General features: G+C 42.4%; 1 protein-coding gene across 2 annotated transcripts in view; it reads left to right on the top strand.

The window, feature by feature from the left end:
- Positions 1-27,479, top strand: part of scfd1 (sec1 family domain containing 1) — a 222,859-nt gene that overhangs the window by 20,710 nt on the left and 174,670 nt on the right. For both annotated transcript variants that reach the window (XM_078562864.1, XM_078562863.1), the window contains exons 7-10: positions 3,375-3,464; positions 4,076-4,131; positions 7,439-7,524; positions 11,175-11,274. In XM_078562864.1, coding sequence (XP_078418990.1) covers positions 3,375-3,464; positions 4,076-4,131; positions 7,439-7,524; positions 11,175-11,274 — 332 coding nt within the window. The remainder of the gene's footprint in view (positions 1-3,374; positions 3,465-4,075; positions 4,132-7,438; positions 7,525-11,174; positions 11,275-27,479) is intronic.

The raw sequence follows: 27,479 nt of genomic DNA, 5'->3' as shown, positions 1-27,479 counted from the left end.
TATTTTTCCTTTTGGGATGCATGTTTGTTATATTTTAAAAACAACGTATGTCCAAGATGCATTGAAAAAGCTGATGTTAGGCACTGTCTATAGAAAAATTATGTTGAAAATGTTAACATTTTGGTACAGTTACATCTGTTGATAATGTTATAATGGGCCTTTACAATATTGAAAGATCTGCCACGTTAAATTAACAACACAACCCATTACTGGCACTGACAGCATGCAGTTGTGCTAAAAGGCATTGGTGAATTAGGACTTTGTAGCCTTTATCAGAATTCATTTATGTTAGGATGAAAGAAAAACATTCGGTACTCTGACACAAATATATCTGGAAAGGATTAGTCCTCACCTCTACTTGAGAGTGAAATCAAATGCGCTTTTCAATGCAGCCAAACCAATATCATGCATTGCCCAGGTATTGACACATTCTCAGGTTTCATTTATAGCCCACCCAGCTAGCTCCTAATGTTGCATCTCCAGAGCCTGCCCTAGCTTTGTTTTAGCCTCTTCGAGTATTTTTTTACTCTTTCTTTACTGCACTCCAATTTATTTTTGATAATTTCTTTCCAAGATTTTAATTACATAATGGGCTAGAACTTCTGAGGAGTGGCAATCAACGTCGGATTGCCAGTCCTCTCCTTTTTACTTACACTGGAATGCAGCTGCACCTTTCTTGCCCGACCTTCCAACCTAGGCCGGGTGAGATAAGTGCAGTGCAACAGGCCCCTGAGGCCTTCAGTCGAGTGCAGTTGAAATGGGGCAAGTGAGGTCATGCCCCCTTTTTTATGGCATTAGTTGCCGTAAAGCAAGTAAGTTAAAATGTCCCAGCCGCTTTGAGAAGCCAGAGAGAAGGCAAGAAGGTCAGTACTATGGTTACCCAGAAGTTGGAAGTGGTTTTAATTCTTCTAACTTTTCCTGGGTTAAAGCTCCTCAAGCCTGGTAAGACAGTCGGAACCATCCAAAGTCTTCGATATATATCGGAGTTTCGGATGGTTCCCAGTGCTGGGTAATTGTCCATCGGAAGTTTGAACTTCCCTGGTAATTCCCCTGCATCCCTTGTATGGGGAACTCTGGGGTGTGTGGGGGGAGCCCCCCAGCGCATCTTCTCTGGTACCACCAGGACCAATATTTTGAAGCTAAGGGGCCCTATTTGCTCACCAGTGTCAACTCCTACTTCCTGTCAAAATTCCAATATCTTGCCTTTCTCTCATCCCACCTCTGTTCTGTCTCGTCATGCTTATTTTCTTTCGATCTTCTCTATCCATTTTCTGATAATTTAACAACTAATAAACGTGTAAAAATAACCTGAGATCATGCCTCCGGACTATAAAGGCAACTCTCTTCAGCTTTAACTGTCACCTCGAGAATCAGCACCACCTGTGCGCCACCACTCACCTGCCCCCACTCCAGATCTGAATCCTGAACTGTCTATATCTTTGTCAAGTGTGTTTTGCAGCTTGATCCTTGGTCAGCTTACATCACTTCTGCAAAGCATGTTTTTTGACACCCTGTAACCTAGCACCTATCCGTGTTTTTTCAAATAGGCACCATGATCCAGTGCAATCTTTCATTAATCATATCATAAGAAATAGGAGCAGGAGTAGGCCATTGGCCCCTCCAGCCTGCTCCGTCATTCAGTAAGATCATGGCTGATCTGACTCCACCTTGCTGCCGGCCCCCCAATAACCCTTGATTCCATTATGGATTAAAAATCTCTCTAACTCGGCCTTGAATATATTCAATGACCCAGCCTCCACTGCTGTCTGGGGTAGAATATTCCAAAGACTAATGACCCTCTAAGAGATTAAATTCTTCCTGATCTCTGTCCTAAATGGGAGACCCCTTATTTAAAAACTCTGCCACCCAGTTCTAGATTCCCCCACAGCATCTATCCTGTCAAGCCACCTCGGATGTTTCAATGAGATCACCTCTCATTCTTCTAAACTGCAATGAACATAGGTTCCTCATAAAATAATCCCTTCATCCCAGGAATCAGCCTAGTGAACCTTCTTTGAACTCCTTCCAATGCAAGTATATCCCTTTCTGGGCAAAGAGCAAAACTGTACAAAGCGCTCTGGGTGCGATCTTATCAATGCCTGTACAGTTATTGCCAAGTTTCCCTTCTCCCTTTGTCCTGCAATGGACCAACATTCCATTCACCTTCCTAATTACTTGCGGTAACTGCATACTAACCTTTTGTGATTCATGTTCAAGGACATCCATATCCTGCTGCACCACAGCATTCTGTGATGTCTCTCCTCCATTTAAATAATATTCCTGCCAAAATGGACAACTTCATTATATTTTAATTTAATATTTCATTTTCCTACAGCATACTCCATCTCCCACACTTTTGCCTACTCACTTAACCTATCTGTATCCCTTTGAAGACTCTTTGTATCCTCTTCACAACCTACTTTCTTACCTATCTTTGTATTGTCAGCAAATTTGACTACAATACCCTCAATCCCTTCATCCAAGTCATCAATGTAGATTGTAAATGTTAGAGGCCGCAGCACTTATTCCTTTTGCACTCCACTAGTTAACAGTTTGCCAACCTGAAAAGACTCATTTATCCTGACTCTCTATTTCCTGTTAGCAAAGCCTCTATCCTTGCTATAATATATCACCTCCAACACCATGAATTCTAATCTTGTGTAGTAACCTTTTATGTGGCACCAAATCGAATGCCTTTTGGAAATCCAAATGCATGGCATCTACTGATTCCCTTTTATCCATTCTACTTGTTATAGACAAATAATTCGTCTCAAGGAACTCTAATAAATTTGTCAAGCATGATTTCCCTTTCATGAAACCATGTTGACTCTGCTTGATTGTATTATGATTTTGAAAATGTCCTGCTGCTACCTCTTTAATAATGGATTCTAGCTGGTTCCTAAGCCAGATGTTAGGCTAATTGGCCTATAGTTTCCTGCTTTCTGTCTCCCTCCTTGAATAGGGTTGCTACATTTGCAGTTTTCCAATCCACTGGCAGCTTTCCAGAATCTAGGGAATTTTGGAAGATTACAACCATATGCATCCACTATCTCTCCAGCCACTGCTTTTAAGATTTTAGGATGCAGGGCATCAGGTCCAAGGGACTTGTCAATCTTTAGTCCCATTAGTTTTCCTAGAACTTTTTTCTCTTGGTGGTGATTGTTTTAAGTTCCTTCCTCCTGTTTTAAGTTCCCTCCTCCCTTTTGCCTCTCTATTTTCTACTATTCTTGGGTTTTTTTTTGTCTTCTGCTGCCTGTTACCTTCCCTGTCCTGCTTTCACCTTTCCTTCTCTTCTAGCCCTCCTTCCTCCCTGACTTTCTATGCACATGATTTGACATTTTTTTCAACATTACTTGATATAATCTTGCTTTCAGCAATCAATAGACCTGATATCACTGACAGTGAAATGGAAATCATTATGGACACTCTGGTGGACAGCCTCTTCTGCTTCTTTGTTACAATGGGTAAGTACAGCACAACAAATTCTTACATGTATTACCATGGGCTCTTTTAAGACTGGAATAATATGTCAAACGGTTTAAAGAAAATTCCCTGCTTTATGCATTTCTTAAATACTGCTTTATAAAATGAGGTAATAAGAAGTTTACCAAAAATTGTTATTTTTGTTATTGAATATTATATGCTGGAACCTAGTATTTGAGAAATTGGAAAAGCAGTAAGTCTTTCACCAGGTTGAGTGTGAGAAGTTTACAGAATTAAGTTAAATGCTACAAAAATTTAGCAATAAGACTAATTTGGGTTGACCAGTTGTGAAAGCAAGTATTTTATGTCTCACAGTGGTTGATCGTGATGCATGATTGCACCTCTACAGTTCCCATTCATTGAGTTTCAAATTTCATGGACAGAATTATAGACAGAAGTCAGGCAGAGGTAAACTGGATATCCAGAGGAAACTGCCAGACTGCACTTCTGCTGTCCAGTTCAAAGTGAGGAAAGCGTGAGTGATGTGAGGAACAGGGGAAAAAAAACTAAAAGAAATGTCAGCCTCTTATTCAAAAGTAAATAAATTTTGCAAACTTTAAGTCTTGTAACCTGATAGTCTTCTTTCCATTAGGTGCTGTTCCAATTATACGAAGCCCTCGAGGAAATGCAGCTGACATGGTAGCAGTGGTAGGAAATTCATTTTAATTTATTTCAATTTACGTGATAGAAAATTCATGGTTCTTTTTAAGAACTGGACATAATATAAAATTCAAAGACTTGCATATATGTAGCTATCAGTTATTTAAAATTCACATTATCTAGTGTTAGAAAGTTTTGTTTCCATCAGTCAGTGAAGCAAATCAACTTAATATGTGGTTATTTCAGTTGATAGTATTCTCACCTCTAAGTCTATGGGGTTTGAGAGAACCACAGTGCCGGATGAACTATTAAACTAAGGTCCCATTTGCCTGCTCATATAAATGTTAAATATCCCATGAGGCTATTCAAGGAAAAGCATTTGTGATCTGTGAGCTTGTTTCCAAAGTTGATGCCAAAATAAAAATGTTTTTTATATAACACTAATACTTCTCAATTTGATTAATGCAAAATTCACAGAGAAGAAGCCTCACTTTTGTGAATATTAAGTTAATAAACCTGATAAGGGACTGCCACTGATTGCAAATGCAGTTCACTCTGAAAGTATGCTGGACAGACTCTCAGTAACAGTGACTGAGCAACTTGAACATAATAAATGCCAAGGCACTTCAGGACTGAATCAGATAACTGGACTAACCATATAAATACTGTGGCTACAAGAGCGGGCCAGAGGCTAGGAATAGTGCAACGAGTAACCCACCCCCTGACTCCCCAAAGCCTGTCCACCATCTACAAGTCAGGAGAGTGATGGAATACTCCCCACTTGCTTGAATGAGTGCAGCTCCCACAACACTCAAGAAGTTAGGCACCGTCCAGGACAAAGCAGCCCACTTGATTGGCACCACATTAACAAATGTTCACTCCCTCCAACATTGACGCACAGTAGCAGCTGTGTGTACCATCTACAATATGCACTGCAGGAATTTACCAAGGTTCCTTCGACATCACCTTCCAAATCCACGACCATTACCGTCTAGGAGGATGAGGGCAGCAGATAGAGGGGAACACCACCACCTGGAAGTTCCCCTCCAAGTCACTCACCGTCCTGACTTGGAAATATATTGCTGTTCCTTCACTGTTACTGGGTCAAAATCCTGGAACTCCCTTCCTGACAGCACTGTGGGTGCACCTACACCACATGGACTGCAACGGTTCAAGAAGGCAGCTCACCACCACCTTCCCAAGGGCAGCTGGGGATGGGCAGTAAATGCTGGCCCAGCCATCGAAGCCCACATGCCATGAATAAATTTTTAAAATTGACACGAAGCCACAGAAGGAGACATTAGTGCAGTTATAAAAGATTTGGTCAAAGAGGTCAATTTTAGGGAGCATTTTAAAGGAGGAATGAGGGTGGAGAGACAGAGAAGTTTAGGATGGGAACTCCAGAGCATAGGGCCTCAGTAAATCAGGGATACATCATTTGATTTAAACCGAACATGATTTTTTTCTTAGAAGGCTTTAGCTTGCTTTGAAAAGTAAACAGCATTGAAATGGATCTGTCTGAGCATTTGCAGCAAATATTCAATAAATAAAGCAGTTTTGACAATTAAAAGAAAATTCACACCATGGGCTAATTTGGGCCAGGTAATGGCAATTTTTCAGGTGTCACACTGCCAAATTGGTGGACAGGAAGCATGTGCATATTTTCAACCATTGTGTCTCCTGCCAATGCAAGTTGGCCACAAAGATGGCCTTCGATACATGTATGCCAATGTGCACAGGTCTGAGCATGTGCAGAAAACCAGTGGTGCTGCGCCCCTGTGTACGATTTTAATAAATGGCCATAGTGCAGGGAGCAGGAGACAGTGTTTCATATTCTGAGTATTTGCATATTCTGTACCAAGGTGATTAAAGCCGTACTTCACCATAGAAACCAGTCCAGCTCTCATGCCTTATTTTTCTTTCAAATACTGAAGAAAAAGAAACTCAATGCAACCACATGTAGCACAATGAGAGCAGTATCATGCCATACAAACCTCAAAGCACTGCTTCACAATCTAATTGTGCCAGAGCTGCTTTGGTTTTTGGAATAATCCATTTTCCCCATTGTCAGCAGCTTTGCACAACTATATAACCTTATATTTTCAACTTTATCTTATTATCGAGAAGGTAAATGAGGCATTTTGGAGTTTACGAGGGAAAATAAACTTGCATTCTGTCCTTGCTTACTTTTTATTTATCAGCCTCTTGTGATGCATAAGAGGGTAGCTTGCTACTACATTGCTGTATGGAACCAAATGGAAATTAAAATCCTATAAGGGACAAGGGAGTTGTATGTACTTTTGAACCAAAATTAGACAATTTAAATTTGAATGACTGCAAGTGCAATAGTTCCCTTCACTGAAAAACACTGAAATCAGGAATGTGGTGTACACAGACATCACCAGCAAATGGAATCCGTCGCTTGCAATGATGTCACGTCGGTACAACAGTGTGTGCACCTCATTGGCAGCAAACACAACCACTTTCAACTAGAAGTGTTCCACCATTTGGGTAAGAATAAGCAAGAGTTGTCCTTCACCTATGCCTGAAACAGATGTTGACCCCTTTGCATATCCAAATAAGGGTCTGACATCTGTTTCAAGTCCCTCCTGTAACATTGGTTTGCCCTGCTGGGGTAAAAAAGCACTTATTGTTATATCAATAAAAACGGTGAGGAAAGAAACAATTTTTGTACATTACACCAGTGACTACACTTCAAAAAATGTACTTTTATTTACTTTATAGAGCTTTGGGGACATCCTGAGGTCACGAAAGGTGCTATATTAATATAAGTCTGACTGTCTGTCTTCTCTTTATGTTGTGCCTTCCCTGACTTTAGGACATCCAAAGTGCTTTACAGATTATGAAGAACCTTTGAAATGTAGCCACAGTTGCAAAATAGTAAGCCAAAATAAATATCCAGAAACTGTGGCTCTAAGCTCTTTGAGGCCCCAATTATTCTACCAACTCGCCCAACTCCACAGCCCCCGCCCCTATCCCCGGTCCTTCCTCTGTATCTCACCCAGTCCTTTCACAGACCACCCCTAAATCAATCGTTCATCTGACTCCTGATCTTCAGTCCAGCCGCTCACCTACTTGCTGCTTCCACAGTGTCATTCTCGTTGTAATGAGGTCTTAAGCCCAATATCTAAGGCTCCTCGGACTTCACTATTTACACATACTTCCCACAATCTAATGTATAATTTGAAGTTTAAGTCCTTATTTCTATGTATAACAAACTACTAGTCTGTACTGTCCATATGAGTTGTCATATCTAAGAGTACTAGCTTTGTGATGTTTTCCTTTCTGCTTAAAATTTATAGACATTTTTTGCAATCCTATTTATTTTTTTTAGAAATTGGATAAGAAGCTGCGAGAAAATCTGCGAGATGCCAGAAATAGTCTCTTCACAGGGGATGGTCTTGGTGGAGGACAATTCAGGTACAATACAGTGTTACGATCCTTGGCCAGACCCTGGGACATCGGTTGAGATCCAGTTAGGGACCAATAACACTTTGTTTAAAATAGTCAAAGGTTGAGGTTAAAGACTCCTGCTTTTGGAATGAAACCATAAGATTCCACGGGTTCTGAACAAACACTTTGAAACAAACTTTACTATACAAAATTAAAAAAGTAAAATAATTTACTAATATACGCACCTTATACTCTAGCATTCAGAATTAACATGAGGTACACATGGATTAACAGGCAAACTGCAGTTGAGCAAACCACCCTACAGAGTAAATGACAGATGCAACCAAGACAGAGTGCATAGATTTCTCAAGAACCCACCTATATGCCAGCTTTCACTGTGAGTTATACAATCTCTTTAAAAAAACTGTCTTCTTCACAAGGGATTCCAATTCTATCCAAAGACCTAGCCTTCCCTCAACTCCCTCAAAGCTGCTGTGACTCAGACTGCCTTAATGACTGCTCCCTTGCAGGGTTTACTCCTCAGAATTTCTCCCGAATCCTGACTGCTATTTCCTAACAACAGGAACTTAATTCTGTGTTCAGAAATCAATCCTGGCTATAAGAAAATGCCTCTTTGAAGTTGAGCAAAATTTAAACAAGCTTTGAAAAAGCATTTGCACTTACTTTCTGTACAACTTCTTGTGTATGTAGTTAAATCACTGATCGTGAGAACGAGCTTCTTCCAAAATTAGAATTGTTGGAACAATTCTGTTGTAATTTCTACAAGTTTATTTGGATTCTGACACAAGCTGGAAGTAATTCCTTTTGAGAGTTTTAGTGAAGTGATTATTTAGAGTTTTAGTGAAGGGCTTATTTATATCATTTGTTTATGGTTTGGGTGCTCTAACCATTATAATATATCATATTATAAATGATATAAAAAGCAAAATTGCATTGTGTTTTAATGTGCATGTCACTGCTAAACCTAATTGTCTGGATAATAAAATTTTCCCCCCAGAGGGATGGGGGTTGGTGTTAAATAGTGAACATAACCCAGAACCCACTGCACGTGAGCCTTTAGGGGTATTGGAGTGTCCTGCCATGGATCGGCAGGATGCTTATAATCATATTTAATTAAAGCTCCCATAGTACAATTAGGTGCCCAATTTGAACTTAAAATGTTCTATTTAGATATTCTTGAAAGGAAGGAGAACAAAAAATCTCAGTGGTTTATTAAACTAGCAATTCCTTCTGAAATTCTAGTTCGGTCTATTTTGCAACTTTTAACTTCATGATGTGAGATTTTTTGTTAGCTGATTGTTCAAACAACTACTTTTTTTATTTTGAAGGCTAGAAAGGGGAGCGATTCATCAGTGTGAATGTTAAAACATGATTTCTCCCATATAAATGAAACAGCTAATACTGTAATTACTGTAAGGGATTGATTAGAGTACGAGAATAAGCTTGCAGGGAGCTTAAAAACTGACTGTAAAAGTTACTATAGGTATGTGAAGAGAAAAAGATTGGTGAAGACAAATGTAGGTCCCTTACAGTCAGAAACGGGAATTTATAATGGGGAACAAAGAAATGGCTGACCAGCTAAATACATACTTTGGTTCTGTCTTCACAAAGGAGGACACTAATAACATACCAGAAATGCTGGGGAACACAGGGTTTGGTGAGAGAGAGGAACTGAAAGAATTCAGTATTAGTAGGGAAATGGTGTTGGGGAAATTGATGGGATTGAAGGCCGATAAATCCCCGGGGCCTGAATCTACATCCCAGAGTACTTAAGGAAGTGGCCCTAGAAATAGTGGATGCATTGGTGGTCATCTTCCGAGATTCTGTAGACTCTGGAACAGTTCCTACAGATTGGAGGGTACCTAATGTAACCCTGCTATTTAAAAAGGGAGACAGAGAGAAAACGGAATTATAGACCAGTCAGCCTGATGTCAGTAGTGAGGAAAATTCTAGAGTCCATTGTAAAAGATTTAATAGCTGAGCATGTGGAAAACAGTGGCAGAATCGGACAGAATCAGCATGGATTTATGAATGGGAAATCATGCTTGACAAATCTACTGGAATTTTTCGAGGACATAACTGGTAGAGTTGATGAGGGGGAGCCAGTGGATATGGTTTATTTGGACTTTCAGAAGGCTTTTGACAAAGTCCCACATAAGAGATAATCTACATCCCAGAGTACTTAAGGAAGTGGCCCTAGAAATAGTGGATGCATTGGTGGTCATCTTCCGAGATTCTATAGACTCTGGAACAGTTCCTACAGATTGGAGGGTAGCTAATGTAACCCCACTATTTAAAAAGGGAGGCAGAGAGAAAACAGGGAATAATAGACCAGTCTATAAACCAGGAAGCAAAGAGTAGGAATAAATGGGTCTTTTTCCAAGTGGCAGGCAGTGACTAGTGGGGTACCACAGGGATCGGTGCTGGGACCCCAGTTATTCACAATATATATTAATGATTTAGATGAGGGAATTAAATGTAATATCTCCAAATTTGCAGATGACACAAAGCTGGGTGGGAGGGTGAGCTGTGAGGAGGATGCAGAGATGCTTCAGTGTGAGTTGGACAAGCTGAGTGAGTGGGCAAATGCATGGCAGATGCAGTATAGTGTGGATAAATGTGAGGTTATTCATTTTGGTAGCAAAAACAGGAAGGCAGATTATTATCTGAATGGCTATAAATTGAGAGAGGGGAATGTGCAACGAGACCTGGGTGTCCTTGTACACCAGTCGCTGAAGGTAAGCATGCAGGTGCAGCAGGCGGTAAAGAAGACAAATGGTATGTTGACGTTCATAGCCAGAGGATTCGAGTACAGGAACAGGGATGTCTTGCTGCAATTGTACAGGGCCTTGGTGAGACCACACCTGGAATATTGTGTGCAGGTTTGATCACCTTACTTGAGGAAGGATGTACTTGCTATAGAGGGAGTGCAGCGAAGGTTTACCCGACTGATTCCTGGGATGGCGGTACTGACAAATGAGGAGAGATTGAGTCGATTCGGATTATATTCGTTGGAGTTCAGAAGAATATGGGGTGATCTCATAGAAACCTGTAAAATTCTAAGAGGACTAGACAGGGTAGATGCAGGAAGGATGTTCCCGATGGTGGGGGAATCCAGAACCAGGGGTCACCGTCTGAAGATATGGGGTAGACCATTTAGGACTGAGATGAGGAGAAATTTCTTCACCCAGAGAGTGGTGAGCCTGTGGAACTCGTTACCACACAATGTTTTGGTCTCAACTACTTTCTGTATTTTCAAGAAGGAGTTAGATATAGCTCTTGGAGCGAAAGGGATCAAAGGGTATGGGGAGAAAGCAGGAGCTACTGAGTTGGATGATGAGCCATGATCATAATGAATGGCGGAGCAGGCTTGAAGGGCTGAATGGCCTACTCCTGCTCCTAGTTTCTATGTTTCTGTGTAATTGCTAAAAGCTGCATTAATATTTTGTAGTAGACCGTCTATAATTTAAAGCTCTCATGATTTAAGTTCTCGTTTGGAAAAGCAAAGAAATATTATGACATGCTGTAAACTTAGTTTAAGCTTGTTGGCAAGTGTTTGTTGTTGTGATTTTGGCCTAGAAAACATCCAGTTTGTTTGATCTATGATATTTGTGTGCTTTGCAGCTTTTTTTCATATGTTTACTTTTCATTGACAGTTTCCAAAGACCGTTATTAATCCTTGTGGACAGAAATATAGATTTGGCGACCCCATTACATCATACATGGACCTACCAAGCTCTTGTTCATGATGTTCTGGTAAGAAAGTAATTAGCACTCTTATTTTGATTCTGACAGTAGAATTATTTTCTAACTATTAAATACAAAGTAATGTAGTTCAGTAACTACAAAAGTGCATAGTATTAACAGAAATGATAAACTATGGCCCAGAATTTGCAGAAAATATAACAGTGTCTGAATCGCCCATTATGTTATTAGTGCACAAATTGAACAGCAACTTGTATCAAGGAAAAGGTAACCCATGAATTGAGAAATACCACAAGTTGCTGGCCACTTTGCGTTGCTCTGTTATTAGCTTTGCAGAAACCTCAGAATCTTGCCCTTAACCTCCCCATGATTTTCATGAAGTTGCTGCATTTGCAGATGAGTTGCCCATTAAACTCATGACACAACTTTGCCTAGCAACTACTAGCTACTAACTACTGTCAGTCATCTGTTGCCCAGAAAGTGGACAATTGTAAGTGTGGATGTCAGGCAGCATCTGTGGGGCAGCAGACTTAATGGGTTTAATATATGTGGCGTTGCAATCCGAGTCGGATTGCACACGATCCTAGTTACTTACCCTTAAATGAAGTCAGGTGAGAAAGGTGCAGTACAGCAGGTTCCCAAGGTTTTGTGTTGAGGGCAGCTGAGTGGGAAGTGAGGAAGACATGCCCCCTTTTTTTTACAGAATTAGCTGCAGTAAAGCAGGTAGGCTTAAAGGTCCAGTCACTTTGAGAAGATAGGGAGAAGGTAAGTTTATGTAAGTGGATAGAATGGCGGGGTGGGGGTAGCAATCAGGGTGTGGAGAGAGCTGCAGGTGGGAGGGGGGGGAGGTCCCGTTGGGGTGTGGTGGTGGGGGAGGGGTGGTTAGTACTGTAGCTATCCAGAGGTTAGAAGTGGTTTTAATTCTTATAACTTTTTCTGGGTAACTATTACTGTAAGGTAGTTGGAACCATCCAAAGTTTGTGATTTAAATCACAGTATCAGATGGTTCCCATTGCAATGGAAGTTTGAGCTTCCTGGGCAATTGCTGTGCAATCCTTGAGTGAGGACTTCCTAGGCTGGTTGACCAGGTACGATGCCCCATTAACGGAAGTTATGGGCTAGTGCTTCAGGTTATTAACCTTTATTACTTTAACTTATTACTTCCTTCATCTTCCTGTTGGTCCATACTTTCTTTCCTTCTCTTTCTGCACCAACTTTTAATTCATGCTCCTTCTCCTGTTCGCTTCTCCATTGTTTAACAGGCTAAGGAAATACACATTGTTCACCAGGGTCTCAGATGCCCTTGTTGCCCATTAAGCTCACACTCCCAACAACTTTGTGGGCAGAATTTTTAGAACTTATACCTGCATAAACTGAAGACTATGGGGCGACCTGATCGAGGTGTACAAGATTATGAGGGGCATGGACAGGGTGGATAGGGAGCAGCTGTTCCCCTTAGTTGAAGGGTCAGTCACAACAGGACACAAGTTCAAGGTGAGGGGCAGGAGGTTTAGGGAGGATGTGAGGGAAAACTTTTTTTACCCAGAGGGTGGTGACGGTCTGGAATGCGCTACCTGGGAGGGTGGTAGAGGCGGGTTGCCTCACATCCTTTAAAAAGTACCTGGATGAGCACTTGGCACATCATAACATTCAAGTCTATGGGCCAAGTGCTGGTAAATGGGATTAGGTAGGTAGGTCAGGTGTTTCTCATGTGTCGGTGCAGACTTGATGGGCCGAAGGGCCTCTTCTGCACTGTGATTCAGTGATAAACAGGCCTAACTAATAGGACATGCCCCCTGCAAAACAATCTGGGCCTTTATTTTCTCAAATACATGCACATGAATTCAGTGTTAACCTGCACTTACCAGTAGATGGTGCAGTGATGCTACAAAGATTTTATTTCCTTCTATGCAAGTGAGGCATTTCTAGCTGGTTGTAAGGCTACGCTTAGTAGCAGTACCACTTAATGTTGAATAAAATACATATTTTAATTATAGAAATTACCATGGAGTGTAACTTGCGAAATGTTTTAATAAACTGATTCAGCAAAGAAGATGGTTGAGATCATTAGCATCTGGTTCTAAAAACTGATATTTCTCAAGTAATCATTGCCTATTAATATAAATAATCCAACATATGTTTGCTGCAATAAGGATCTGTGGGCTGGCTGGCACGCAAGAACTTGAGATCGGAATAGGTCATATGGTCCCTTGAGTCTGCTCCATCGTTCAACGACTAAACTTCTACATCAATTCCACTTTCCTACCGTATTAGCGCCCAAGAATCTATTGATCTCTGCCTTGAATTTAGTCATTGACTGACCATCTACATCGCAAAAAATTCCCAAGATTCATAACACTTTTAGTGAACAACTTTCTCCTCATCTCATTCCTAAATGGCTGATCTCTTATTCTGAGACTATGATTCCTAGTCCTAGACTGTCCTGCCAGGGCAAACAGTCTCTCAGCATCAACCCTGTCAAACCCTCTAAGAACTTTATACATTTCAAAGAGATCACCTCTCATTCTTCTACATTCCAAAGAATATAGGCCATTCTACTCATCACTTTTCATAGTTCCACCCTCATCCCATGAATCAACCTGGTTGATTTGGTCTTTGTTGTACCCTCTGTAAAGCAAGTATATCCTTCCTTTGGTAAGGAGACCAAAATTGTAATAGTACTAAGAAAAAACAAAATACTGCGGATGCTGGAAATCTAAAATTAATAAAAAGAAAACCCTGGAAAAACTCAGCGGGTCTGACAGCATCTGTGGAGAGAGAAACAAAGTTAACTTTTCGAGTCTGTATGACTTCTTCAGAGCTCTGAACAAGAGTCGTATGGACTTGAAAAGTTAACTTTGTTTCTCTCTCCTCAGATGCTGTCAGACCTGCTGAGTTTTTCCAGCGTTTTCTTTTTTTATTTGTAATGGTACTCCTGGTATTGTCTCTCCAAAGCCCAAAAATTTCAGCAAAACTTCCTTACTCTTAATCTTTATTGTAAGTGGGCTGGAAAACCAATGTTTGTTAGTGTCTCACCTTTTAAAAAGTATTCTACTTTTCCATTCTTCCTACCAAATTAAACAATTTCATACTTCCCCATACTGTATTCCAACTTTCCTTCTTGCCCAATCATTTATCCAAGATAAATGGAAGCCTGGAAAACTTTAGAAGGACAGTCATGCTGTATATATATAATATATATATAATATATATAACATTGTATATATCTTTATGTAATGTTATGATTCAGGCTCACACCAGGTACTTGTGTCCAACATAAAAAAGAACACTCCCATGGGCAAGCCTTCACTCCCTATGAACTGAAAAGCGACCTTCTCCATGAAATAATTAAGATAATGTGCCCCACATCTCTAACTAATGACAAGTAGGTCCTGCGCTACATCTTGCACCATTTCAGAAAACTTAATATTAGCCACACCGGGCACATTCTTAACTCACTGTCAAGTTCATAGGTGACAAAGTAAACAATAACTGGGAAATATTGAAGGCAGTCAAAAGCCAGAGGTCTGGTTCCAGTTCGTGACTGATTAAGCAGACAAACTGCCAGATCAGGTGCCTTTAAGAACAATCTTGCAGAACCGTTATAAAACTTTCAAAGGGGAGATAATAGTCTGGATGCTGTCCTTTGCAGCATTTACATGGACAGAACCAAATTAGCTAAGACTTGGTAGTATGAAAATATTTTTGATGAGGATTTCTTTTTAATCCAAAGCATTCTTGACAATCATTTTTCATGACAACATGGATACAAAGTTAGTTAAAGGATAGAAGTCACTGATTAATAGATGTTTTATTGACTGAAATGGTGTTCCCAGAGGCCATCATTGGGATCATTGTTTCCCTCAATATATATAAATGATGCGGACTCAGGTTATAGGGGCACATTGTCAACATTTGCAAATACCTGAAAAAATGTGGAGTGTGGTGAACTGCAAGCATAAGAGGAAAATATCTTCACAATAACTGATACAAATTTTGTAAATTTCAATGCGAAGAAATGGTAATTCACAACTTTTGATAACCATTTCTGTCTTTTCTTGCATTTTGTGATATTCTGTTTGGTGTGATACCCCAAATGTGGAGTAATCAAGTCTATTATGGTTTCCCACTGGATTTCTGTGATGATTTGTATAAGATAATGTTTCCATTTGAGATAAAAACAGGAAGTGTGCTGAAAATACTTGGCAGGTCTGGTTCCCTATCTCAGACCTTCCCTTTTCAACAAGATTCAAACTGGCACATAGCAAAAAAAAAATCAAAATGGGGAACACAGTTCATGGCTTGAAATTGTTGAATCCAGGAGGTTGTGAAGTGATTCATCAGAAGATGAGGTGTTGTTCCTGGAGCTTTTGTTGAGCTTCACTGGAACACTGCAGCATACCAGTGACAGAAATGTGAGCATGAGAGCAAGGTGGTGAATTGAAATGGCAAGCAACTGGAAATTCTGAGTCACAGGCTTGCAGACTGAGCGGAGGTTTCTCGCAAACTGTGTGACCGCTTTGCGTTTGGCCTCCCCACTGTAAAGGATTGAATTGTGAGATGTGATTACAATATACTAAATTGAAAGTACAGTAAATTGCTGCTTCACCTGGAAGCAGTATGTGGGGCATTGGACTGTGAGGAAAGGGGAAGTAAAAAGACAGATGTTACACCTGCAATTGCAGGCGGTGACATGGGACAGGAACAAGGTGTTGGGGGGTGATTTGAGGACTGGACCAGTGTGTCGTGGATGGAATGCTGCCTTTGGAATACTGACAGGGGAGATGTGTTTGGTGGTGGCATCATGCTGAAGGTAACAGAAATGGCAGAGGATAGCCAAGGACCCCCCCTTGCCATTCCCACCATCATTGACAGGGCCTTCAGCTGTGTCTAGCCTGTTTCCCACACTGATGCTCTCACCCCTTTTCCTCTCTTGCAGAACCCTGATAGGGTTTCGCCTTGTACTCATTTTGCAACCCACCAACTTCCACATTCAAAGGATCATCCTTCTCCAGTGACATATAACCCATCATATTGCTACCCTCCTTCAATCCTGAGGAAGTCACATTTGACTCGAACATTAACTCTCTTTCTTTCTCCACAGATGCTGTGAGACCTGCTGAGTATTTCCAGAACTTTGTTTTTATTTCAAATTTCCAGCATTGGCAGTATTTTGCTTTTCTTTTAGTTTCCAATTGAGATATTTTTTTCAGTCTGGAATACCTGATTTATTTCATTGAAGAGGAAAACACAATTTGTTTTTTGTTGATTTTGTGCATGTGTTTTTAGCCACAGTAACAGTAGAGACATAACGAAATTGACTATTTGATTTTGGCAGCTAAGATTTGCCAATAAAGTTAAAGTGACATGATACCATCAGTGCTTAATTTGGGAATGTACCAGTTTCTGGCTGGTCCAGCCAAAGCCTTAAGCATTATGGACTAAGTCATATGCCAAAGAGAGACCAGATTACAATCACAGATTTTGCTGGCCTTTTCTGGTTCCTTGTGATAATTAAAACCAATAATAAGATGTACGTATTTTCCTCTATCATTAAGTAATTGTTTTTCCCAAGCCAAGTTATGGAACCAGTATAGTTTTAATAGTAAGCTCTCACTTCAGCACTTGGGGGTGGTGGGGGTGGGGGTGGGGGGTGGGGAGTGGGGGGGGTGGGGGGAGGAGTGGGGGTGGGGGGGGGGGTGGGGGGGGTAGTGGGGGTGGGGGGGTGGTGGGAGTGGCGGGGGGTGGGGGGGTGGTAGGGGTGGTGGGGGGGTGGTTGGTTATAAGTTGCATGGCAGAAAACTTGACTGCTTTCTCCCTTGGGAAGAATCAACTAGCAGAATACTAAATCTTCTGAAATTTGTTGGTTGTGTGAACCTCCATATTATCACACTTCATTAAGTTAGATAAACATGTCATTTTACCACCTTCACCAGATGAGTTTTAATGATGCAAGAGATGTGCAACAGCATGGAACCTTGCTGCTGTACTATGGTATTGGAACATAGGTTTGCACCTACAATCCGCCTCTCCTCATGGGTGTTGTTGGAGGAGGAAGATGACCATTCAACCTGATCTTGTCCTCACTATTTGCCTACAGATGGATACTTTCCAACATGCAACTCTAGTTGATAATTAGGAGTAAGAGCTTTTGACAAATGCTCTCTGCTGATGTACACCTGCTGCCTCCAGTAACACTGCTGTTTCAAGAATCTAACATGCAGCCAATTTCAAGTGAAGGGATTACACATTGCCTCCAGAACATCAAATGTTTCTGCTTGTGAGCTTTCTTTAATAGGAAGCTACTTGACAGGATGTTTGAAATCATGAATTGGATGTTAGACATGCTGAGTCTACATCAAGAGTTTTGTGATGTTGGTCATGAGCACTTGAAGGATGTTCACTGGCTCTTCCTGTTCCAGTTCCTAATTCCTTGGAGGTTTTTGGCTCCCTGTTGGCTCCTTGATATGGTTACAAATCCTTGATGGCTCTTCACTCTTCACCCCAGGATCACCTAAACTATTACTTCATTCCTTGCATAGGCTTCCCTACAAGAAAATTTTTATATTATTTTTGCATTCAAACGCACTCAAAAACGATCAGCCATCATTTGACATCAAAATCTCTAATTTGGAACATGTTTTTCATGCAGTCAGTAGTGCTTATTGCCATCTTTGACATCAAATGTGATCAAAAATGCTCAAAGGCATCAAAAGTGATTAATAGGCTTCCCCCTCCACACTCTTGCCCATGCCTTCCCTTCCAACCCCACTCAAACCCCATTCACTCATCCCCTCATATTTCTCCACCCTCCTTGGATTTCACCACCCTGACTGGATGTGAGAGAGCTCCCACCCTTCCCTCAAACGCTGGTGTCGATTTGGGCCAAACCCCAGCTGCCGGATCCACCGCCAATTCAGACCCACAACCAGTAACCTGCCCCAGGTCCCTGGCTTGACCTTCCACCAACTCTCGAAGAGTCATACAGACTCGAAACGTTAACTCTGTTTCTCTCTCCACAGATGCTGCCAGACCTGCTGAATTTTTCCAGTGTTTTCTGTTTTTATTTCAATCTTTCCATCCCCTGCACTCACTCACACTCTTTCTCTCTCCGTCTCCGTCCTTGGCCTGCTGCAATGTTCCAGTGAAGCTCAACGCAAATTGGAGGAAATGCACCTCATCTTCCGACTAGGCACTTTATAGCCTTCCGGACTGAATATTGAGTTCAACAATTTTAGATCATGAACTCTCTCCTCCATCCCCACCCTCTTTCCGATTCCCCTTTTTTCCAATAATTTATATAGATTTTTCTTTTCCCACCTATTTCCATTATTTTTAAATGTATTTCCATCCGTTGTTTTATCTCTACCTTTTAGCCTATTTCGATCCCTTCCCCCACCCCACCCCCACTAGGGCTATCTGTTTTGGATTTCTAGCATCCGCAGTTTTTTGCTTTTTTAGTGTTTAATTGACTGCCACGTCTCTTCAAGGAATACCTACCTTGAAGAAGTACTGCTCTTCTCTCCGACAGGATTACCGTATCTCTCTTTTGCCTTGTTCACCTTCATTGCTTTCCATTTCTCTCCTGGTGTTTGACAAGGTGTTTACTAAAACCCGCTTTCACAGCCATATTTCCTTCCTCAGTGACTGTCTCCGTCTCCGACTTACCCCACGTGGATTTCAACCCAAGTTCCATCCCTCATGTTTCGAACCCACCCAGAATTACAGGGATCTCCGGGACATACAACGCTCCTCGGACTGCTGTTCTCGTCACTTTCTGAGATCCACACTCAGTGCCATGCGCCGCCATATGAACACACTCGACCTTTCCCTTCAGCAGCACCGCCGCACCCTATTTATAAGCCGCGTGTGCCCCCAGCTATTCTTCGTCTCATCCGACGCCTCAACAAGAAACTTTGTCGCTTTCTTTCAGGTGCAAAGGAACGCAAGCTCCAAAAACTCATCGACACCAACACCCATCCAGGACCCTCCACCCCTGCCTGTCCCTCTGTCCCCATCCTGTCTTCCAATCCCAGCCCCGGCTGTGTATTCACCATACCCCTCGACCTTCCCCTCTCTGATGCTGAACGTTCAGTGCTCAGCAAAGGACTTAGTTTCATACCCTTGCGCCCTCATCTTAATGAATTTCGGGCTCGGCATGATGCTGAACTCTTCTTCCGCCGCCTTTGTCTCCGTGCTCACTTCTTTGGGCAGGAGTCCTCTCCCCGTTCAACGGATCCTTTTACCCACCTCCAATATTCTCCCTCCACCTGGACCCCTCCCTCTGGATTCTTACCTTCTCTTGATCTTTTCATTGAGAACTGTCAGCGGGACATTAGCCGTCTCAATTTCTCTGCTCCTCTCACCCACTCTAACCTGTCTCTCTCTGAAATTGGTGCAATCTGTTCTCTCAGGTCCAACCCTGACATTGTCATCTAACCTGCTGACAAGGGTGGTGCTGTTATTGCCTGGCACACTGACCTCTACCTTGCAGAGGCTAAGCAGCAACTCGCAGACACTTCCTCCTACCTCCCCCTGGACCATGACCCCACCACTGAACATCAAGCCATTGTTTCCAGGACTGTTACTGACCTCATCTCCTCTGGAGATCTTCCTTCCACAGCTTCCAACCTCGTAGTTTCCCAACCTCGGACGGCCCGCTTCTACCTCTTACCCAAAATCCACAAACAGGACTGTCCCGGCAGACCGATTGTGTCAGCCTGTTCCTGCCCCATGGAACTAATTTCTTGCTATCTTGACTCCATTCTCTCTCCCTTGTCCAGTCCCTTCCCACCTACATCTGTGATTCCTCTGACACCCTACATCATATCAACAATTTCCAGTTCCCTGGCCCCAACCACCTCCTCTTCACCATGGACGTCCAATCCCTCTACACCTCCATCCCCCACCGGGATGGTCTGATGGCTCTCAGCTTCTTCCTTGAACAGAGGCCCGTACACTCCCCATCCACCACTACTCTCCTCCATCTGGCTGAACTTGTTCTCACACTGAACAAGTTCTCCTCAAACTCCTCACACTTCCTCCAAATAAAAGGTGTGGCTCCAGGACACCCTGGTCCACTCCTCCATCACCCCCTACACCTCAACCCCCTCCCACGGCACCTTCCCATGCAACCGCAAAAGGTGCAACACCTGCCCCTTTACTTCCCCTCTCCTCACCGTCCAAGGGCTCAAACACTCCTTTCAAGTGAAGCAGCATTTCACTTGCACTTCCCTCAATTTAGTCTACTGCATTCGCTGCTCCCAATGCGGTTTCCTCTACATTGGAGAGACCAAACGCAGACTGGGTGACCGCTTTGCGGAACACCTTCGGTCTGTCCGCAAGCATGACCCAGACCTCCATTTCAACACACCACCCTGCTGTCATGCCCACATGTCCGTCCTTGGCCTGCTGTAATGTTCCAGTGAAGCTCAATGCAAACTGGAGGAACAGCACCTCATCTTCCGACTAGGTACTTTATAGCCTTCCGGACTGAATATTGAGTTCAACAATTTTAGATCATGAACTCTCTCCTCTATCCCCACCCCCTTTCCGATCCCCCTTTTTTCCAATAATTTATATAGATGTTTCTTTTCCCACCTATTTCCATTATTTTTAAATGTATTTCCATCCATTGTTTTATCTCTACCTTTTAGCCTATTTCGATCCCTTCTCCCCACCCCCACTAGGGCTATCTGTACCTTGCTCGTCCTGCTTTCTACCCTTAATGTCACCTATTAGCACATTCCTTAGATAATATCACCACCTTCAACACCTCTTTGTCCTTTTGTCTATGACATCTTTTGGTTATCTCCACCTATCGCTGGCCCTCTATCCAGCTCTACTTGTCCCACCCCCCCCTTAAACCAGCTTATATTTCACCTGTCTTTTATTTTCCTTAGTTATGTTGAAGAGTCATACGGACTCGAAACGCTAACTGTATTCCTCTCTGCAGATGCTGTCAGACCTGCTGAGCTTTTCCAGGTATTTTTATTTTTGTTTTTATATACTTTTACGTCTTAGCAGTAGAGATATTAACTAGCTTGATATCTGCCCCATCATGATAATTTTGAAAAAAAGATACCAATATTGAATATGCATCCATCCATACACATTAAGTAATTAACCTTATGCTTACATGTATATTACACTCAATGGTGCCAGTAGGATTCTGAAAACAAGAGATGTGAAATGGCTTTGCCAGGAGTCCAGTGGGCAGCCTTGGAGATGTGATTGGTCAAAGCATGTTAGAGGGGTTTGATTAACAAAGTTGAGATGAGACAAAACTTTCATCATTGGAAAGGAAAGGAATTTCTTAAAATGATGTTTGCACCCCCCCAGTAGTGTTGTGCGCACTGTTAAACAATATACACAGTTGCATGCATAACATACAGAATTAGCTGCACTCAGAAAAAGCCCATGGCACGATATTGTTGATGTCAGTGTATGTCTGAAATGTAGTCAGATTTTGTCATGATTGCTAGAACTTTGTTCATGGGGAAATATTCTCTGATTGCTTTTGAGTGCTTTGGAGGTAATTAAGTTGATGCTAAATGATTGCAAAAGATGCTGCTTCAATTGATGACTAATGATGTCAATTGATTGCTGCTTAGGATTCAAATGATGGCTAAATGATCACTTTTGAATGTAAATGATGTCAAACAAGAGCTAAATGATCACTTTTAAGTATAAGTGATAGATAAATGATTTCTTTTGAGTGAAAATGATGTCAAAATTTTCCAAATGTGAGAATTCCTGATTTTGTGAAAGTTTTTATTGGATCAGGTGATCTATATTATATCCCAGGCAGTCCACTCAGGAATGATCTATCTTGGCCCCCTCCTGAGGTCCCTAGCATAACAGATACAAGTCTTCAGCTCCATGTAATAGCAAGCAACAGTGGAGTGAAAAGCCCTGACACTATCCCAGTAGGCTAAAGACTTGTGCTCCAGGACTAGCCACGCCTCAAGCCAGGCTGTTCCAGTAGAACTACAACATTGCCTGTCAATGTGAAAAATTACCCAGATATGTCCTGTCCACAAAAAAGCAAGACTATCCGTCCAGGACCGGCCCATCAGTTTATTCCTAATCAGTGACAAAGTGATGGAAGGTGCCATTGACGGTGCTATAAAGCGACACTTATTCAGACTTACTTCGGGGCTCAGTTTAGGTTCCGCCAAGATTGCTTGACTCCAGACCTCAATGCAGCCTTGGTCCAAACATGTATAAAAGAGCTGAATTCCAGAGGTGAAGTGAGAGTGAATGCCCTTGACATCAAGGCAATATTTCACCGAGTTTGGCATCAAGGGACCTTAGTAAAACTAAAATCAGTGTGAGTCGGATGGGGGGTGCTGATGGGAAAGGTGTTCGTGGGGCTGGAGCCGTTCCTAGCACAAAGGAAGACGGTTGGGGTCATGGGAGCCCAATCATCTAAGCCCCAGGACATTGCTGCATGAGCTCCTTGGGGAGTGTACTAGGCCTTCATATCTTCAGCTGATTCATCATTGATCTTTCATCCATAATAAGGTTGAATTGGGGATGTATGCTGATGGTTGCACAGTGATCAGTTCTTTTCACAGCTCCTCAGATAATGAGCAGAGTGACATTGAGGAGCATTTTAGGAGGATTGCAAATGTATTTAGGAGAACCTAAGAGAGATGCAAAAGCACTTATGGGAGCAGCAAGGTGGAGGGAGTCCTTCATGTAGCTAGGAGGGACGCAAAGGGTTGCAGATATGGTTGCTGGAGGAAGCATTTCAAAATTTTCAAATTTCATTATGAGGGTTCAGAGATAAACATGATGGTGATGCACTGGTTTAAATCTCCCCCTGTGTTTGTCAGCCAGATGTTATGGCACAATGGATGGTAAATGCTGAGCTGCTCAAATCCCAGCAGGAACCTTGAAACAGCTGCCACAGCTGTTTTGCAATTTGTATTTTATTTCAAGATGCGTGCCTTGAATTCAGTAGTAATAAGTCCACTGAGACTTAGAAGTTTTTTACAAAACTAAGTTAAACATTTATTAATAAAAGAAAAGATTTTAAGCACACACCTAGATCTACAAATTACTATTATAATAACTCCTAAATCCCTTAATTATCTGGTTCCCAGTTACACCTCTGTAAAGGCAACAGTAAAAACAAAATAGATTTAAACAGACACAGGCAAAGACCTGGACTAGGACCTATTCAAAGTGAGTTTTCTTAGCTTTGGTTCCTGCAGACAGCGACTTGATGCACAGAGGCTTGAGGCTTTTCACACTTGTTAGATCTTAGAATTACTTCCCCCTTACACATAACCTCATCTCCTTTATACACGTTTCTCTCTTTTCATGCAAATTCCATTGTTCCCATATGTTTTTTGCAACTTTACTTTTCTCATAATGTAAAGGTTTTCACAGCACGATTTTTATCAGCAACCTTTGTGTTGTGGTGCCTTCTAAGAATTGACCACAGGAGACTCAGGTACAGGTTAATAATCATTTATTCAAGTGAGCACAAGAAGAGTCTGCCTTAGACTGGCTAAAACAGAGATCTACCGATTGCAGGAAAACCATCTTTTTATACACAACTGATCACGTACACATTGCATTACTCAAATTCTAATCTTGTTGGTACATAATCACATGATAAGCAGATGTCTCCAGTCCCAGGTACATATCTTTACTCACCCAAGCAGGGCCTCTTCATCCCGTTCTAGCATAGCTCCGTCCCTGGTACTGTTTGTTTTTACCCTTATCTGTTTATCCTCATCCCCCCCCCTTTTGTCTCCTAACCAGTTAATCCCTTATGATCCCCAAGGTCTTTCTGGAGAGTTCTGCAAGTATCGGCCCTTATGGTGTACAAGGTTCGTCTGGAGAATTCTGCTGACCTTTGGTTTTACTAAAAACATAGAAATCTCTGTTTAACTCTTACAGCCCCCACTTTTAGACCTTGGCCTAGCCCAAGGTAGCCAATTCAGTGGTACTGTCCTTTCCCTTTACGCTCTGCCACCCATCGATACTGGCCAGCTATTCATCTTAGGGTTGTAAAGGTACTGGGTCAGACCATCTGTACTAGTCGGCCCTTCAGTTTAGGCCCCTGATTTAACACTTTGTTACCCTAATTTTTCAGTACCCATTACCATTCCCTGTGTGACCTCCTGATGCGATAGATGAAGCATGTTAAATATAAAATTAATAACAGTTGGTCAATAACCGGGGCCTGGGAGATAATCCGAATCCACGGATGTATCTGTACATTCGATTCCCAATTCCACAGTTCCTCCCACCAGGTGGTAGAGTCTGTTTGTCTAATGTCGTCAGTTAAGGCTTGAGTCTGTTGCTGGAGTGTATAATATGTCCTATACACTCGCTGAGCCTTATCCCGGATTAGGGTAAGGTGTTCAGGCAATAGCAGGATAGCATAGGAGAATTGGCTCAGATACTGCGTCAGGTTGTCTTTTACACTTTCCACAGCTTGAACATTAACTGTTCCCCTCTTATATATTTCAACCAGTTCTACCTTCCCCACTGTTGCCAGCACCTGTGGGTGTAAGCACACTGAATGGTTGAACATGGGGCATGACCACATATTCCGGTACCGGAACTCTTGCTGCCACGTGGCAATACGATATCTCCCATTACGCATATATGCAACGTGGGCTGGTTGTTTTGCAGCCCATATAGTCTATATTGTACAATAGCATTAAATCTGCACCTTACCTCTTCTATTTCATATGTCGGATGAGCGCATACTACTTTGGTGGCTTCTATACTGCATCCATCTAATGGAGCACTAACCATAGTACCCTCTATCTCTACACTGCGTATGGCGGTATATTGTGAAAACTTACATAATGATTATGATTACCTGATTACCCCTATATTCCCTAATCCCTGATTACCCCTATATTCTTTACTCTATATAATACCCTGCTGGGTGTTGACTTAGGTATAATAGGTATCAACAAGACAATGCCTATCAACATGTTGTTATCCATTATACATTCAGCATCAGTTCCATACACATGCGTTAAGCCCCTGAGCTGGCAACTGGTCAAATTCTGATCGCGTCGTGAAAGGTTAAAAAGATGTGCATTTGTTACCCATAAAGGGACCATACCCTCACGAATTTGTGTCTCATTCTCCCGTGTTTGTTCAAGCACCCATGATCCATAGGTACTGCAGACATTGTTCCTATTTGCATCATCTGAGATGTCCTTACCAATTCCAATTAATTTGTTAATAATGCCTGCATGACCTCCAGCACAGTGGGCAAGCTCTGAACTATTTGTGTCAGGTCTTGGTCTGCACCTGTGATTTGGATCCCTTGCCCCATAAAATGTGTGCCCTGATCTGAATCTCTCTGTAATGGTGTCCCCACACCGGGGAATCACTTCCTCTAACATTATTCGAGCAACAGTTCCCACGATGGAAACGCTTCTACCCATCTAGTAAATTGATCAATAATGACCAGACAATACTGTTTCCCTCGTCTTGCCAGGAGAGGTCCCGTGAAATCTATCTGTATCTGCTCCCATGGGCCCCTTGGCCAAGGTTGGTGTGACATACGGACTTTGATGGGTCTGCCTGGGTTATGCTGCGCACAAGTCAGGCACTACTGGCAGTATTTGACAATGTCTCTTCCCATTCCCTGGCACCACCAGCACTTGCTCATCCTTCCTAACATAGCTTCTCTCCCATGGTGGGCGATTCCGTGGTATATTTTCATGAGGTTCTGTTGCTACCACCTTTCCTTCCTTTCGCCAAATTCCATTTGTGCCATTGACTGCTCCCTGCCTTTCCCACTGACTTCTCTCTTCGCCCTTGATGTCTCTGTGTAAATCTGCCATATTCACCTCCTCGGGTCCAATTGCTGCTGCGGCCACCTGGTACCCCGGACCGGTTGCCATAGCCTCCTTAGCTGCTTTATCCACTCATTGGTTGCCCAATTCAATGGGATCCACCACCTGCTGGTGAGCCTTGACCTTTATTACTGCTGCCTCTAATGGTAGCTTTGCAGCCTCCACTAATCCCTTAACTATCACTTCTGATGTTACGTATCCCCTCCGGCTCCAAGCAACCATGTAATTGTACACTACCCCAAAGGCATGTCTACTGTCGGTGTAAATATTAGTCCTTTTCCCCTCCACCATAAGCAAGGCCTCTTTTAACACTACCAACTCCACTACTTGGGCTGAAAGGTCCCCTGTTAGTTTATACCTGCCCAGGATCTGTCCTCCTCCGTCAACAACAGCTCATCCAGTACAGGGGATCCCATCCACATATTTGCGGAACTCATCTACGAACAGGGACATGTCTACATCTTCTAACTCATTTTCCCTCAGAGCCCCCAAGCTTTCCTCATCTATCTCCTGCAGACAATTATGTTCTAGTTCAATGACATGTTTCTTCCCCTCTAACAAGAAGCCCTCTGCTGAGTTGACCCTAGGGTCGCGGATTATTACAACTGATTTGTCCTTTGGCAATAGCATGGCTTCCCATGCTGCTCGCCTGCTATCTGACAGTTTTCAGCTTCCCCATGTTGAATAATTCCACTATAGTGTGTTTTGTGTGTAATATCAACTCCCCTCTCATTAATATGGGTTCATAGGCCTTCAGTGTCCATGATGCGCAGTCAATTGCTGCTACGCACTGGGGCATCCTACTCATCACGGAGAATTGCCTTGTTGAAAAGTACTCTACCTGCCTCATTTGATCTCCGTGTTCCTGAGCCAGTACAGTGCTATAAAATCCTCCGTCATTGTGGGTATACAAATGAAACGGTTTTCCCATACAAGGTAACCCCAGCGTTGATGCCCGGACAAGTGCCTGTTTCAATGCCGTATAGACTAATCCCTGTTCCTTTCCCCTTTTTATCTGATCCTGCGATGCCTTTTGTCAGTTCTTGTATGGGTGCAGCAATTTTAGCAAAGTCCTCCACAAAGGTTCTACAATAGTTAAATAGTTCCATAACATGTCTCGCCCCTCGCACATCCACGGGCCTCGGCATTCTCTCTATAGCCTCCTTCCGGCCATGGGGAAGTTCCTGTTTACCCTGTGATATCACTTGGCCAAATATTGAACTTCCCTAGCTGAGCTTTTCCGGGCTGGCTTTAAAACCTTCTGCTTCTAGCAGTTTGAGGATATGTAGTAAAGCCCCCATGTATTCCGCCCTATCAGTCTACTCTCGATCGTCAAAGTAATGGAAGGGGTCATCAACAGTATCAAGCAGCACTTGCTTAGCAATAACCTGCTCACTGATGCCCAGTTTGGGT

Source organism: Cetorhinus maximus, chromosome 18 (genome assembly GCF_964194155.1).
Source record: "Cetorhinus maximus chromosome 18, sCetMax3.hap1.1, whole genome shotgun sequence".
In the NCBI taxonomy this organism is placed as follows: Eukaryota; Metazoa; Chordata; class Chondrichthyes; order Lamniformes; family Cetorhinidae; genus Cetorhinus; species Cetorhinus maximus.
This window is presented reverse-complemented; position numbering and strand designations above follow the sequence as displayed.